Consider the following 15,470-nt stretch of genomic DNA (forward strand, 5'->3'; position numbering starts at 1 on the left):
CTTGAAAAGCAGAGACTCAGTCACCATTATGAAAGTAAATAGTCCTTCTAAGGATGAATTTTAGTAACTCCATTTTACAGCTTTCCTGTTTACAATTATATCCATCTTATTACATAAGCAAGCTTGAAGAAAGAGCCGCCTCTTTGTTTGTTTTTTTCTGGATGTATTGTGCAGATCCATAAGGAGATGCTATAATTTCACAAATCTGGTTACGGCAGAGTGTGTGCACGTACATGTGCATGTTTGTATTGAGGGGGCAGGGGAAAACTAAACTGTGCATTTACCTTTCAATTCTACTTTGCTTTAAACCTGGCCTGCTGCAGAAGCAGCACACTCCATCATGCAGTCTGTCTGCCATGGCAAATGATAGCAGCCCCTGCAAAGGAGTCTTTTGTTCTCCAGATCCTTGGTCAGCATGCCACCAAAAGAGACTAGAGCCCTGCACTGGTCCAGGCTAGTCATGGGCTGCCTAATGATGAGAGTTTGCCTGTGCTATTGCACAGCTGATTACAAAAACAAAGGCATTGAAAGCAAAGGCGGGGGGGGGGGGGGGGGGGGGGGAAGGGAAGGGAAAAGAAAAAAAAAAGTTTTGTTCATATTTTAAGCCTACTCTACACTTAGCACAAAGAAGTATACACCAGATGTGCACAGGGCCAGAAAGAGTGTAGGTATTCTGTGTACTCTAGGCACCTGACTTAGGACTTGATATTCTGTTACCAAGTTAGTAGAGATACAGGTTCTTCCAGGGCGTCAAATTTTAGAGTACTGAAGTTAAGTTTGCTAAATGCTAACAAACAGCAGTGAATTCAACCCTCTAGAGGCATCTGCCCGCCTCCATCAGCCAGATAGGTAGCAGAGGCGCTCAAGTGCCTGTGGGAATTCCTCTCAGGTGCTTGCATGGATGGGAAAGTAGGCAGCAAATAAAAAAAAAAGAGGTACAGAAAATGGCACAGATCTCTGCTAACATGCACCAGAAACACCTATTTTAAGATTATGCTGGTTGGATAGTGAAACCTTTTATTACTTCTGCAATCATAGGGAGACTGTAAAGAAGACACAAGAGGGAAATAACTGGACGATATTTTGAAAATACAGGTAGTCTTGTTAGAAGAACTTCATAGACACGTCTTCCCTAAGTTATTACTAAATGCCTATGGAGCATGCTTTCCCTTTCAAAGGCCAATTTCTTTATGGTAGCACTATCATAGTGCGGGGTATCCAGTAAAACCACCACAGTGTAAGACATTCCTCTTCATGAAATCAGAAGCTATGAATGCTCAAGCAAGAATTTATTTTCTTACACTGTAGGAACAGTAACTGAAAGACAGAATTTTCTAACCTATATCTAATAAAAAATGAGGATAGTTAAACATTCCTGAAACATTAATGTGGAGACAAAGCATGGAATGAAAATCTAGGCAAAGCAATGTAACAAAAGGAAGTGCCAATCAGAAATATTTATGTAAATTTGTAAAACTACTTTTCAGCTCACCATCAGCTCCTGCTGAGACAATTATTGATCAATATTCTGTCAAGTATAACATAATTCTAGAGATTTATTTTCTTTATCCCTCACCTTAACCTAAGACTTGCTGAATTTCAATTGAAGTAAATAAATCTTTACTTCCTGACCTTTTTAAAAAAATATTCGCTAAGCACATTTTATCTCTATCAAATCTGATGTTCTAAAGGGATTCAGGTGGCTCTGTTAACATACTGGCCTTATACAAGTTCTAGGGCAGCTATGAGGTAGGGCACGATACTTTTAGTAGAACTGCATAGTTACCCACCATCACACACTGATCATTTGTGTCTGGGTTGAACCTTACGTAAGGGGCAGCACAAACCCTCACCAATCTAGGAAAGTTCTGCACAATCAGGAAGACAGAATTGGCAGGAACTACATTATTCATCAAGACAAGTTCCTCAGAAACACAAGTTGACACTTAACATGGAAAAGCTCCTGGAAAATTACCCATCCCTTCCCTCAGCAAGCATGCCTCAGCATACTCCTTTCAACAAGTTTCGCATCTTCAAAATAAATGGGATAAAAGCTCTAAGCTGCAATGCTCCGCTAAAGAAGACTAGAGACAACTTAGTGCCAGAGCCTCTGGTCTCTGCATAAGCACAAACCTTTTCTACCTTCAAGCTGGGTTATGTGGGTGAGAAATTGATGCAATTCACTGTGGAATTATTTAACACTGCAACAATGTGGCCAGCTCAGTGGCCACCACTGCACTAGGGTAAGAACAGTGCCAGAATGGCTCACTCCCCTGGATGCCACCACTCACAGCTTAGACAGAGGACACCGAGTATGTGCTCATCAGTCTCCCTCAGGTCGCAGCCACAGCTGGGCACTACCAGCACTGGGAGACATCTATGAAACCAGAAAAAATATTGTCCTAGATGGTGTAGGTGGATCTGGGGTACAGAAATTAGAATCAAGTTCTCCTGAAATCTGGAAAGTTTAAATACAGGGTTTGTATCTCCCATATATTCCAGTTATGACAGACATACCTTCCAAACTGCCTCAGAGAAGGCTGTTTTAAAGTATTGTTCTAGCACTTGGTATCACCAGTTTTCACTTTTACAGAGATATAAATACCTATCTCAAAGAATTGTTTGGTTTTGTTTTTTTTTTAATAATTTTATCACTGACAGGGATGCTACTACGCATTCCTCTCTCAGTCGCTTGACCCATCCGGCTGTGAGGGCAAATGGATGCCCCCACCTCCCCAAGCCATCTTTACTGAACACGTCCATAATTTTGCCGAACATCACAGCAGATAGAATCTTCAGTATGGTCATTCTCCAGAGACCTCAAACTCAAAGGTGACAGGGAACTTAATATAAATCTAGATTTTCTAAATTATATAAAAACATACTAGCAGTGTGTCAAAATCCAGATATTTTTTAATGGTATAATCATAAAATGAAATGTCAAATATTAACTGTTCAATCCATTCATCACTGTAGTTTGTATAACTGTCTTGTCTTAAATTAGTATGAAAGCTGTCTGGAATGGATACTGCAGTTTTAAGAATAATAGTTTTCATCCTCCAAAAAAGTCGGGGCTTGTGCTCACTCAGAAATCCAACTAGTCACCTCAAATACTGCAGAACTTCTATTTTACTCAGATTTTGAAAAGCAAGTGGAAAAACAGCAACAAAAGAAAAACCTACATGAACATAGACACATGGGTCTACATCCCTTAAGCGAGGCTGAGCTGCCCGCTATGCAGATCTGAGCTGAGAGAAGCAAATGCTTGAGAATGTATACACACAACTCATTACAACAGCTAAAATGCCAAAAGGTGGTTCTTGAGAATATTTTCTTGCATTTGGCATTGCCGACAAACATTGTTCTTCATTGCAGATGGTTTTCTCCAGCTGAGTTTACATTAGCTCTTAACAGTATTACGATGGCACTGTGCCACTACTATATTTTTCTTTGTTCCAAATTGGTCCAGTTCTCAGCAGAAGTGACAGCAGACAAAGCACCACTGCAGCATCTAAGGAGCTCTGGAGAAACCTGCTGGTCGCCCCTTTTTTAATCCTGATGGAAACAGAGAAAGACTGAGGAGTTACCATAATATGCTTACAACTTGGAAATATCCCTTGCACACCAGTATTCCCTGTGGCTGCTCCAGGCTGATGGGGACCTTAATATCTGACCTTCTGGGGAAAGCACTAAGTATGATCTGATAGACTCAAATGTTGTGCGTGTGGACAGTGCCTTTCTTACTCACCTGTTACAAAGGCCAAGTAATAACTGCTCGGAGATCAGAGCCTCCTTATAAGCACTGCACTCTGAACAAGCACGTGAATAGTCCCAGATCCATCACTGCTTCATTCCTGGTTTTACACCCTGGTTAATTAACTGAAATCATGAGAGCTCCAGCATCCCGCGTCAGTGTAACGCCAAGGAGGGTTACACTCGTAACTTCTGTTGTCAATAGTAGTTTCATATATGTGCCTGGCAGAGAGGAGCAGCTGTCCTCTAATAAGGTGCTAGTCATGACAAATATAATACTGACATGGGACCCGCATAATTGTCTTTATAAGCACACTGCAAAGCAAGAACAATTGCTAATGCCAGGAACCAGAAAAAAACCACAACATTCTCTCCCCAGTTTTTTTATTTCAATTTGCAAAGAACAGCACATTTCTGCAGCAAATAGAGCTTACTAAACCAGCTGCCTTTTGTTATTGTCCTTATGCCTATCTGTGATATTATACAACAGATACCACTTTACTGGTGTCCATAAATAACTTTTATTATGCATCTGAAAAAGCAGTTTAGCACAACACAGAACAGACATCACCTCTTCCAGTGGCTGAGGCCAAAAACTTTCTTCTGTACCTGCCATTATGACCCTCCCCCTGGGTGATGGCTTTCATTAAAGCAAAAAAAAAAAAAAAAAAAAAAGAAAAAAACCAAACAAAACAAAAAACAAACAAACAAAAAAAAAACCCAACAAAGAAGAAGATTGTACCAGACAGCAGTCCCTCTAAATATTCTGAGAGGCTGCCAGGACCAGAAAAAGTCATTACTAGGTATATTGGTGAATATTGCATTCAGCTCCAGTTTGTTGTGGTGTCCCCTCTGCAAGTATCAATTTTACTGTCAGCTCCACACTCAGGAAAGAGGTCTGATAAAATCCAAGACAATGAACTCTGTTTTCAGCATACACTGAAGCCCATGTCTCATGTTAACACTACCAGTGCCATCATCTGGCTTGTTACCAGCTGCTGTCACTGCCTGTGACTGCTACTAGTGTCAAAGACAATAAAATCTAACTGGCCTCAAGGGCATGAGATGGGCGTGGCTAAGAACTTAAATAAAAAGAAGGAAAAAAGGGAAAATCAAGTTTATAGCTAGTGGCAAAAATAACATTCGTACTTTCCTTTTTTTTTTTTTTCCCCTCTCCAGACAAGCCTCTTACTCTTCTGCATTCCTTTAGCTGCTAATGTTTTCATTTGTTTTACTGCCATTTGCTCTGCCAGTTTGAACAGTGATGTAATGACATATGACTGCCTGATATTCAGTGGTACTCACAGCACCTTTGTCAATGGTGGCTCAAGTGCACAATGAACAATATCTTGAGTTTAATGTATTTGTGGCTTTGTGAAGGCAGCAATGACACACAACAGGCTTTTTCCTCCTTTTGTTTCTGTGATCAGTAATAGAACAGCCTGCCACAGAGACTGTGACCAGAGGATAATGAAAAATGCTAGGCCATTGTTGGTCATAGCAAAAATTTGCGAACTTCACATTTTGTTTAATTATTGAAGAATGGCTTTTCAAACATCTATGAATTGTTCTAAAGAGACATCACAGCATCTATCTTCCCTTCCTCACAAAAGCTTTTATCTTCAAACAAGAAGAATATATTTGTTGAGGGCCAATTAGTAGTCTGTCTATGAAGAAGTTTAAAGGAATTTTTAATTAGTATAATGACCCATAGTGTGAGTCACCTGGAAAGGAATTACATCATTTCCTAAGACAGCTAAACTTTCTCCCACAAATATTAGTCACTACCTTAGACTCAAGACCCTCTGTCTCTTAATACTATCTTGTTCTTGTAGACCAATCTTACTGACTATTGTGGGATCACTTAGAAAGACAGTAAATGCTGTTCAAGGTGGACAGGGGCAGCCCTGTGACCCCTGTTCTAGGCCTGTAGCATAACTTCTATTCATCCAGATGAAATGCTACGCATTGCTCAGTTATATTCTGCCTAAATTCTAAACAATGAGCTTCACAGTCTATCTTCTTTTCTTTAATACAAAGATACCACCAAAGATAAGCAGGCACAACTATATAATAAATAAAGATGCATGCAAATGTAGGAGAGGTTGGAGTTTCATTCCCAACTGGGCAGCAACTCAAAGATCCTTACACAGCCAACAAGAAAGAGGCAGCCGCCTCCAGAAGGTGGTTCCTGCATTTTTGCCTTCTGAAAGGTGACATGACATATAAACATGATAGGCATCATCATTTCAACATGCATCAGGAAAAATAGAATTAACCTCATATGCTGCCTTCTGCACAAAACTCTGCTAATGAGAATTCCTTCCTAAGAAAAGAAGGGTGAGGAAACCAGACCTCAATTTGTTATGGTATGAATATAGGATACAACAGACTTTTCCTATTCCATTCACGTAACTCGTAACTTTCCGGTTACAGGTAACTGGTGACTTGCCACTAGAGATGCAGCCTAACACCCCAACTAAGAAAAAAAACCAAAAAACAAACACAACAGAAAAAAGCCCCCAAACCCCAATGCTAGAAAACTGTTACTTCAAACAGCATAGGAAAATCTGAGATTCATTTATGCCATATAAATGGTACTTTTACTGATTTTAGCAATCAGTATAATAATCCACATTTCTTATATACATTACATCATTACATAGGCAGCAGAGAAGCAAGTTTGTGTATAAAAGATAAATCTGAGCCTCAAATGAAAGACTTTTTCAAAGTATCCAGATATATGTAAACATTTAAGTGGGAATCAGCAGAGCCCTAAACTGATAAACATTTCTCATAAGTTATGTATGAATTAAAATCAAGTTTTTATTAAAAATGCATAAGTATGATCTGTGGTGAATAGAACTATTAGCTATGCATGTTTACTTTTTAGTGAACACAGAAATCAGTAATTTTTCTTCTAGATGTCATTTCTATCAGAGGGTTATAAAATGATAAAATGCTGAAACAATTCTCAGATGCTATCCAGCTGGTACACGTACATCTGGGGAGAGGGTATAAAATAACAAACTGTGAAATGTTTATTTGCCACAGGGGCAAGAAAATGTCATTTCAACTATTGCGTCCATTCTACTTCACAAGTCAGGTAGCGCTCAACAGCCCCTTCTCTTTCACTCACCATAATAAAACAAATAAATAAAGATTAGTCTAGATGACAATAAACTATTTGATGCTTCAAAAATATTGTGTTTTCAGTGTACTCTTTATGATCACGCATTATTTACAGTGGTCCCTGTCTTCCTCAGTCCTGTCAGAAGCTACAGAAAATCCCCCCAAACCCACAGTGAGCATAAATTGGCTTTATCCATTTGATTTTAGCATTAATTTTTTTAAGAGATCTTAAGGGACACATGCACAAAAGCTGACATTGCTTTGGTGAAACCAAGCTCCTTAGTTTCCTTCTTCAGTCAAATGAGTCAAAAATGAGACAAATGCCTTTCCAAAACAGCATTTCTCAATCTGTAGATCATAGTCATCCTGAAAATCAAAATGTCCTCAGTAAAACAACTAGTGAAAATGCAAGAGAGAGAGGAAAATTTAAATAATAAGTACTGTGGGTGGCAAAACCTCATACAATGGGTCTGTGATTTCTTCTCTCCCTGCCCCTCCCAAAAAGCCTACTTAAGCTGAAGGACCGCTTTTCTTAAGACACAACTTTCAAGGGCAGTTTAGGGCACAAAACAATGTTAGGCACCTTCTGACCTGCCCCCTGAAGGAGTTCCTCTTCTGATCACAGAGGAGCCTACAGATATTATTCCGATTTAGTCAGACCTTGTCCCTACCCAAATATGAATATGCTCACTATTGTCCACTAAATGTCACTCAGACTCAGAACCATAAATCCTATAGGAATTTAAGATTTCTGATTTTATAAAATGTCATTGGACATAGCTGTGTCTTTTGGCATTGTACACCTGGGATAATCTCTTGAGCTCAGTGGAACCATGGGACCAAAAAGGCGGTTTGAAGTGTATGGGGATACGTGGGTAATTCGCTGGGCACTGACATGAGCCTCCAGAGCAGATGCTGGCCAAATCTCACCAGTCCCTAAGCCCAGGGAAGCTTCTCAAAACTTCATGCTAACTGAAACTAGAGGTTAAGACCCATGTCATCACATGCACCAGGCCATTGAGAAGACCTCAAATGGATTTAGTTTCTTTCCTGGAACAAGTCACCAAGTACTTGTTTACAAACCTTATCTGCTGTGCTTGCATAGCATATGTCCCCAGAGCTCAGCCTGAGACATCAAAGTCACTACCAACTCAAAAACCGTTCTGCAATTAAACCTGTTCCCTTCTGTCCTTCTGTTGGCTACAGAATGAGAGATTTCTCTCCACTGACTACCGTCTGATTACAGAGATTTTTTAGTGTCTTTTAAAAATACTTAGAGTTTTTTGTAAAGGCATGGGGGAAAAAAGATCAAACTAAACCCACCCTGCTGCTCATCATTCAAGATGCTATCTCAAATATCTGACAATATGAAATCAATATCTAGTGTCAAAGATTTACCTCATGGCTATACAAGAAGTGCAAGTTCACTAGATATTCTAGGTCCCTATATTCAGGTAGTTTATTTAACTCCCTCTTTTGTCAGTCTCTTCAACTTTCCCTCCTACTCATCATCACAGTATCTGAATGTTGAGTCTGCTCACTGAACTCAGAAGTTCAGCATCAAAAAGCAGTGAATTAAACTTGCTATTCAGCTGGTCTGAAACCTTTTACCCCTGTAACTTAAAACAACATACTCTGCTTTTCTTTAAGTGCATGATTGGTTATTCACAATATTATTCTCTTATTCTATGAAAAATAATACTGAACCATTCATAGTGAATGTCAAGCCACTAAAATTAAATGACAAAATGGACCATTACACATGCCCTGTATTTTTTTGCATGCGTCACCATTTTTTACCTCAAGTTATCAGAAAAAAACAGTTTGGTTACGAATCCTCAGTATTTTATCTCAAAAACAGAATGGAAAAGGTGTGTTTACTTTTCCATCAAAACCTAAAAAGGTTGCTACGTACTTCTTTCATAGCAGCAAAGGATGTTAGCTCTGAATTCATGATCAATTCCTTGGTTTATATATTCCCAGCAACACCTCAAAATCTACTCCTTAGTGTTATACAAGAGCTTTCAAACATACATCTGCTGGAAGTCTGCTATTCACAGGACTGTTTCCCTTTCATTCCTAGTAAGACAGCAATGTTTTTGGATACAGTGAAACTAAAATTTTCACTTTCTTTCTTATCAAAATTGAAACAAAGCAAGAAGCAGAACTTTAAAGAAGGCACAGACACAAGTTGTTGGCACAGTCACAATTTCAAAGACAGTACTTAAGTACTATCCAAAACACAGAAACCAATTCTTTCTACTCTCTTTGTAAATTGATAAATCAACATATCCACAGGCTAAGAGCAGCAACAACATCACTTGCCAGTCCACATGGAAAGCCCATGTCTTTAATTTCCCTTTTGGTAGCAGAAAAAGTAGGAACATGTATATGTCATCAGAATTTTCCACTGCAGACATCCCTCTCATAAAGCTGCTATTGAAAACCATTGGCAACAGTGACAATGAAACACAATTAAAACACACATGCACAAAGAAAAACCAACCCTCTCCAAACTCCAGCAGTTAAAAGCAAACACCAAAAAATTTCACTACCACATTCCTATAGCAAAAATGAAAAAAATTAAACATGCTATGTATACCGGTTATGTCGTTTAGTGTGTCATCAGAAAGTACCCTGATGATATGCAGGACATAACAGCCTATATCAACAAAAAGATGTTCTTTATTACATGTAACTGCAGAGTAGCTAATCCTAGGGAGTATCTGTTGTGAATGCCCTCACCTTGCTCTCAGAGAGACCTCAGCTCTAATCCGGCAAGCCTTACTCCCTGAAGGTCCAGAATCAATTCAACCTGCAAACTGTTAAAACAAGGTTTTCCCCAAGCAAGGATATTCACTGTATTGAACTGTGCTGAATCTTGTAGGTAGATTTGTGATACAGACTATAACTTCCAATTATCGTGATTCCTGAAGTGTTTGAATGAGCATAGGATGCTTGCTGTTCACATTTTAAAAAAGCAACCCAAAACTTTACAGGACCGATCACTAATGTAGGCTTTTTCCTCTAAGAACCAAGCTCTGTCCTCTGTAGTTACATGTACCATAGCTCTATAATGTGTGTGAGAATTGGAAGAGAACAGGACACTCTTCAGTCTTATTCCATGCGTGCAATACAGATTATGGGCACCCCTCATGATGTCAGAAGTCATAGAAGACATACAGTGGATACTACTTCCCGGTTTGTATGTAATTAATTTCCTGGGTTTGAGTGGTTCCACCACTTTATTTGCTGCGATCAAATATGTGTCATCACGTGCAACAAGGTAACCAAGTATGTGTTTATGGACGTGGGTATCACAAATAAGTTTAGAAATTACCTCAGCTGATACAGTTTTTAAAGTATTTGAATTTTCTTAACTTGCATTGCTCATTTGTGGAAAAGCACAGAACAAGGACATTTCCATGCAAGCTGTTAGCATTCAGTCATTTTTTCATTAGCTCAAAGCAAAGATAAAGATTGGGCCTAAGTTAGCAAAAACAACCAAATTTGGGTGCCTTCGTCATTCTGCTTGGCCACAATGACACACTTGGACAGTGGCTTCAGCCACACCGGAAGAGTTCACAAAGAGATACAACCAGGTTGTGTGTCAGTGTGCTTATGCCCTAAATGGTGAGGTATCAGTGAGGAAAAGGAGGGACTGCAAACATCATACATTGATGCCTGTGAAAGACATCAAATTTTAGAAACTGGGGACTTTGTGCCCATTATAATACATGCTTCTTTAGAGCATCAGACTGGATACCCCAGAATCACTAACTAAGCCTTTGGATATATGCAGCTTGTTAACATATTTTTAATACTTTAGCTGGAATATCTGAATTACACTACAATTTACTTTTAAAAAAAGAAAAAAGAAAAGAAAAAGAACAGGCAAAATGTAAGAAAAGAATGATGTAAATAATTTCAGATGGAAACTGAGAGAAGGCAGTGCAAAGGCTGAATTATCGGTCATCTAATTAGACTTGGGAATACGGCAATCTTTGTCTGATGGATAGAAACAATAAGGCAATGATCTGGAGATTTAAAGTTTCCTTATGAAATGATGTCCCTTCTCATCACTGCATTGGGATGAGAGTTTCTAAGCTGAAAACATGCAGTACTTTCTACTGTTTTGCCACTGCTCCAAGTTTTCCCAAGCAGCAACAGTGAACATGTAGAAAGTTTCAAACTAGTTTCCATGGGGCTCTTAAAGCCTTCTAGAAAGCACAATAATCTTGGCAGTCTCACCTTTGCTGCTCTCACTACTAAAAAGACTAAGCAACAAGATATTAGTGTCACTGTTGTAAGCTATTAATAGACAAGGAGACACCCAAAAATAAAGATGTTTGAAGGACAAAATGCAATAGCAGACAATTCTTTCAATGCAACCAGAGTAGTTGGCATATGACAAAAACCACCAGAGCCCCTATGCCCTGGGTTCTCTTCAGGACAAAGGACAAGAGTGACCAAAATTAGTATCTTAAAAAAATGAAACTATATTTTGAGATAATTAGATTTGTATACAAAGGCAATGCCTTGTTCCTAACATCAGCAAAATTAGCTCTTACTTGCTGTTAATTCTTCTCATTGGCTACAAACACAGAGGAAAATGAGCTGTCAAGGGTTGTTTTCCATAGTACAAATGAGAGCACAAACAGGAAGGTATATGTATGTTAATAAGCAGGGCAGCAATGATCAGCACGCCCTTGAGAACAGAAACATTCCTTGAGCTTTCTGATAATCTGATGGTACAGTATGTTTCCTCAGCTATAAGCATTTAAAATGCATTTATGAAAAAAACCTGCTAGTGCAGGGTCTCTCAACCTGATGTAGCTCTACCACTACACCAGTGTTGATACAACCACCTTTTTTGTCCATTTGCAACATCTACGTCATTTATTTATGTACAATATGTAACAGCTTCTCTAATGAATTGCAATATTCCTCAGTATTTTTTATGGTACAGTGCCTACAAAGACCAATTAGATCACCACATCCTAGCTATACAGAGATGGAAGAAAACATTTTCATTAAAAAAATGGAAGAAACTTTTCTTTTTATAAACATTTTTTCCTTAAACAAAAGTATATTTTCTAGTTCAAATATGACCATTTTAAAAATTAAACCCAGGTTTAATTACCCAAAGTAATAAAATATCTTCACATTAGAAGTATTCTGCCTTTTTTTTTTTTTTTTAACGTGTGGTTATCACTGTAGAAATGCTTCCCACACCCATCTCCTCAGCCCAAATAACTTCTTCATTCTTTGTTTTTGCATCTGCATTAACGTGCTAACTCTAGGATGAATTTTGACAGCATTTGCTCCACTCCTTTAAGCAGCCTTTACCAAAAAAGTAACTGATCAATCACGGATAGGCCTACATAGGACAGTTAAGTCGCCTCGATTTAAAAACTCGTGACCTGTCTCCATCTGGTTGTCTATGGCATGGCATATGAAGGAATATGACAAGTGATTTTAAGAGAGTGCATTTTTTTTTTCCATTCCTGACTCCTTTTTCTCATGTAAATGATTATTCCTGCCTTGAACCTATCTAAACATCATAACATAGGCCAAGCGTGAATCAGAGGTTTGTGTTACAGCTAGTGCGTCCCTTTCTTGCTCAGTAAAAAATTCCAAGTGTGTTTTTAGTTTATGAAAATATGTTAAAGTTCACTTAAGCTACTCACGAAAACAATATTTACTTACGTGCATATACATGCGACCCTATAGTTTACAACCACTTTCAGAAAGCTTACAGTAATGCTACAATTCTCCATTAGCTTACCTGCCCATCCACCTGCTGATACATTCCTATGGGGCAATTTGTTGATGTTTTTTACTATTAGTTTTGCATGTATTTTTGTCACAATGAGTTAGCAAATGTTTTTCTTCACAGACTTTCAAAACAATAATAATTTAATATCTTAGCACATTCCGTAGTCATCATAACCGTCTGGTTGTTGAATGCATTTAAGAAAAAAAAAAATCAACCTTTTATCTGCAAGTAGTACATTTTAAACCATTTTTGTTCCCTTTCCAGCAAAGAAAAAATAAATGAAAAGTATGCCTCTGAAACTTAAATGGATCTGAAGAACTTTGGTGATTAATTTTATGTTTCCAAATAGCTAGAAAAGGTTACATTCCTACCATTCCACTCAAGATTCACTACTTCTATTCAAGATTCTTTTTTTAGACAACGTGCATGAATAAATCACATCTGATAAGATACATCCAGTTACAAAGAATCAGATAACTTAGGTGGAGAACAGCACATCCAAATAAAAAACATTTTCCAGAATACAAAAGGATTAAGGATTGGCTATAACCGATAGAACAACCACGGGCATTTTGAATATCTGATGTGCTCATACACCTTCCTTTCCCTGTGTACCGTTTTACTGATTCTGATCCCTGAAATCTACCAGGTTTTTTTCTTTTGTAGTTCTCTTAGTACCTGTCTGCAGGAGAGGAATTGGCGACAACGCTGGTTGCTATTGATACCGACTAACACTTTCTCAGCAAAACTATTCAGTAAGAGGTGGAGGGCTGGAGCAATATGAATTATTTCCTCCCTGCTATGAGGTTAACTGCTTAACAAAGGTGCTTCCAGCACCTGTTCTGCCAATACACGAACACTTGGTCTAATGAAAAAAAGAAATGGGGCATATTCCACTGACAGCTCTTCAGTTGTGTGTGTCACTGCATCCAAACCCATACAAATTCTATGCATCGTGTAACTCATGTCAGAACAATAAAATAATCCATGTCTGTACTACCAAAAGGGACGTGTCTTCAGTTTCTTAACTTTAAACCCAGTCACTTGAAAGGTGCCACGATACAACTGCACGGTGTAACCGTCTTGCCCAGCAGATCTATTTTTAGTCAGTTTCTTTGTTATTGTATCTCAGCGGCTACTTTTTAAACTCAGTCTAGTTTGGCTGGTAGCTGAGCTTACAACTGCTGCCACATACCTCCTCTAAAAAAGGCAAGTGTGTGTATATATATGTATAATTGTTTCAGTTCTGTAACAACGTAACGATACATTGTTAACATACACCGGCCACTCAGTCTGAAAAGGAAAAAAAACAACCAACAACAACAACAAACAAACAAGAACCCAAACAAACACATCTGCAGAAGAGCTCAGGCGTAACAACTTCGCACACACACACCTGTACGCAAACTGGTCGCAGGCTGCGCACCCTCCCGCCGCGGCCCCGCGCTGCGCAGGGCCGGCCCGGCAGCGGCCGCGGCGGAAACCCCGCGCCAAGTTGAGCCAACGCCTGGGAAACTGCCCGAGTTCAGTCGCCCCGCCGCCTCCCCGGCGGAGCCGCCGCGAAACTACCTGTAACGCAGCCGCGGTTCCCCATCCCGGCCCCCGCGCCCCCTCCTCCCGCAAAGCACGGGCGCTGCCCCCCCCCCCCCCCCGGCTCCCCCTCCGGGCACCGGGGTAGCCGCCCCGCCGCCCCCTCCCTCCCGCCGCCCCCCTCCTCCGCGGGCCGCCCCCGCCGCCACTCACCAGCTGCGCGCCGCACACCGCCACCAGCGTGCACCGGCCGCTGCAATAGCCCATGGCTCCCGGCACCCCGCGCCGCCGTCCCGCGCCGCGCCCACTCAGGCGGCGGGAGAGCACCGCCCGGCCGCCGCCCGGCTCCCGCCTGCCGCCGCCGGCGCGCCCCAGCCCGGGACCCGCATGGGGGCGCGCCCGCCTGCCCGCCCGCCCTAGCCGCGGCCGCAGCGCCCGCCGCCTCGGCGGCCGCCGGTAACGGGGCCGGCCGCCCCCGCAGAGGGCGGCGGTGCCGGGGGGCGCGCGGCGGCAGGTGCCTGCAGGAGCAGCCGCGCTTTGCCGCGCAGCCCCACAGGCATCTAGGCTTCAAAGTTTGCCCCCTCAACTCCGCTCGCAAACCATCCGGGCTCGCGGCCGTCTGCGGCGGGGGGAGGCGGGGGGAGGAGGGGAGGAGGAGGGACGGGGAGGCGAGGCGAGGCAGGCGGCGGTGCTGAGCTCAGTTCACGCTCGGAGAGCGGCTTCCCTCCTGCCCACGGCACAGCCGCTCCCCCGCCCTCCTTCCTCCTCCTCTTCCTCCCGGTTGGGCTCGGGAGCCTCGGCAGTGGAAACCCCGTGCCTGGGGGCTCCCCCGCGCCGGGGCGGGCGGCTGCCGCTTTGCCTGCGAGGGCGTGGCGCGGGCGGCGTCGCCGTCCCGGGCGCCTTTTGTCTCGGCGGGACGCCTCGCCGCGCCCAGCCTCCGCGGGCTCCCCCGCACCGCACCGCGCCGCGCCGCGCCCAGCCGGTGGCCGCCGCAGCCCCGCTGCCGCCCGAGCGCAGCCCCTCGGCGCGGCCCGAGTCACGGCAGGGCAGGGGGCGGCGGCGGCGGAGCGCGGCGCGGCCCGAGTCACGGCAGGGCAGCGGGGCAGAGCGCGGCCCGCGGGCGCGGAGCGGGGCCGGCGCGGCCACAGCCCCGCGGTGGGGCGCGCTGCTGCCGCCTGCCGGGCCGCCGCGGGCGGTGCAGGGGAAAGCCACCCGGGCGCTGCGGCCGGCACCGGGGAGAGCTCCCCGAGACCTGCCGGGACCCGCCGGCCCCCTC

The 15,470-nt window shown here is 42.4% G+C and overlaps 1 protein-coding gene across 1 annotated transcript in view; it reads right to left on the reverse strand.

Moving 5' to 3' along the window:
• Positions 1-15,046, reverse strand: part of NKAIN2 (sodium/potassium transporting ATPase interacting 2) — a 572,885-nt gene extending 557,839 nt beyond the window's left edge. Inside the window, exon 1 of the mRNA XM_040599422.1 lies at positions 14,408-15,046. Within this exon, the coding sequence (XP_040455356.1) occupies positions 14,408-14,461 (54 nt within the window). The 5' untranslated portion in view covers positions 14,462-15,046. The remainder of the gene's footprint in view (positions 1-14,407) is intronic.
• Between the last annotated feature and the right edge of the window lie 424 nt (positions 15,047-15,470).

Source organism: Falco naumanni, chromosome 6, assembly GCF_017639655.2.
Source record: "Falco naumanni isolate bFalNau1 chromosome 6, bFalNau1.pat, whole genome shotgun sequence".
Lineage (NCBI taxonomy): Eukaryota > Metazoa > Chordata > Aves > Falconiformes > Falconidae > Falco > Falco naumanni.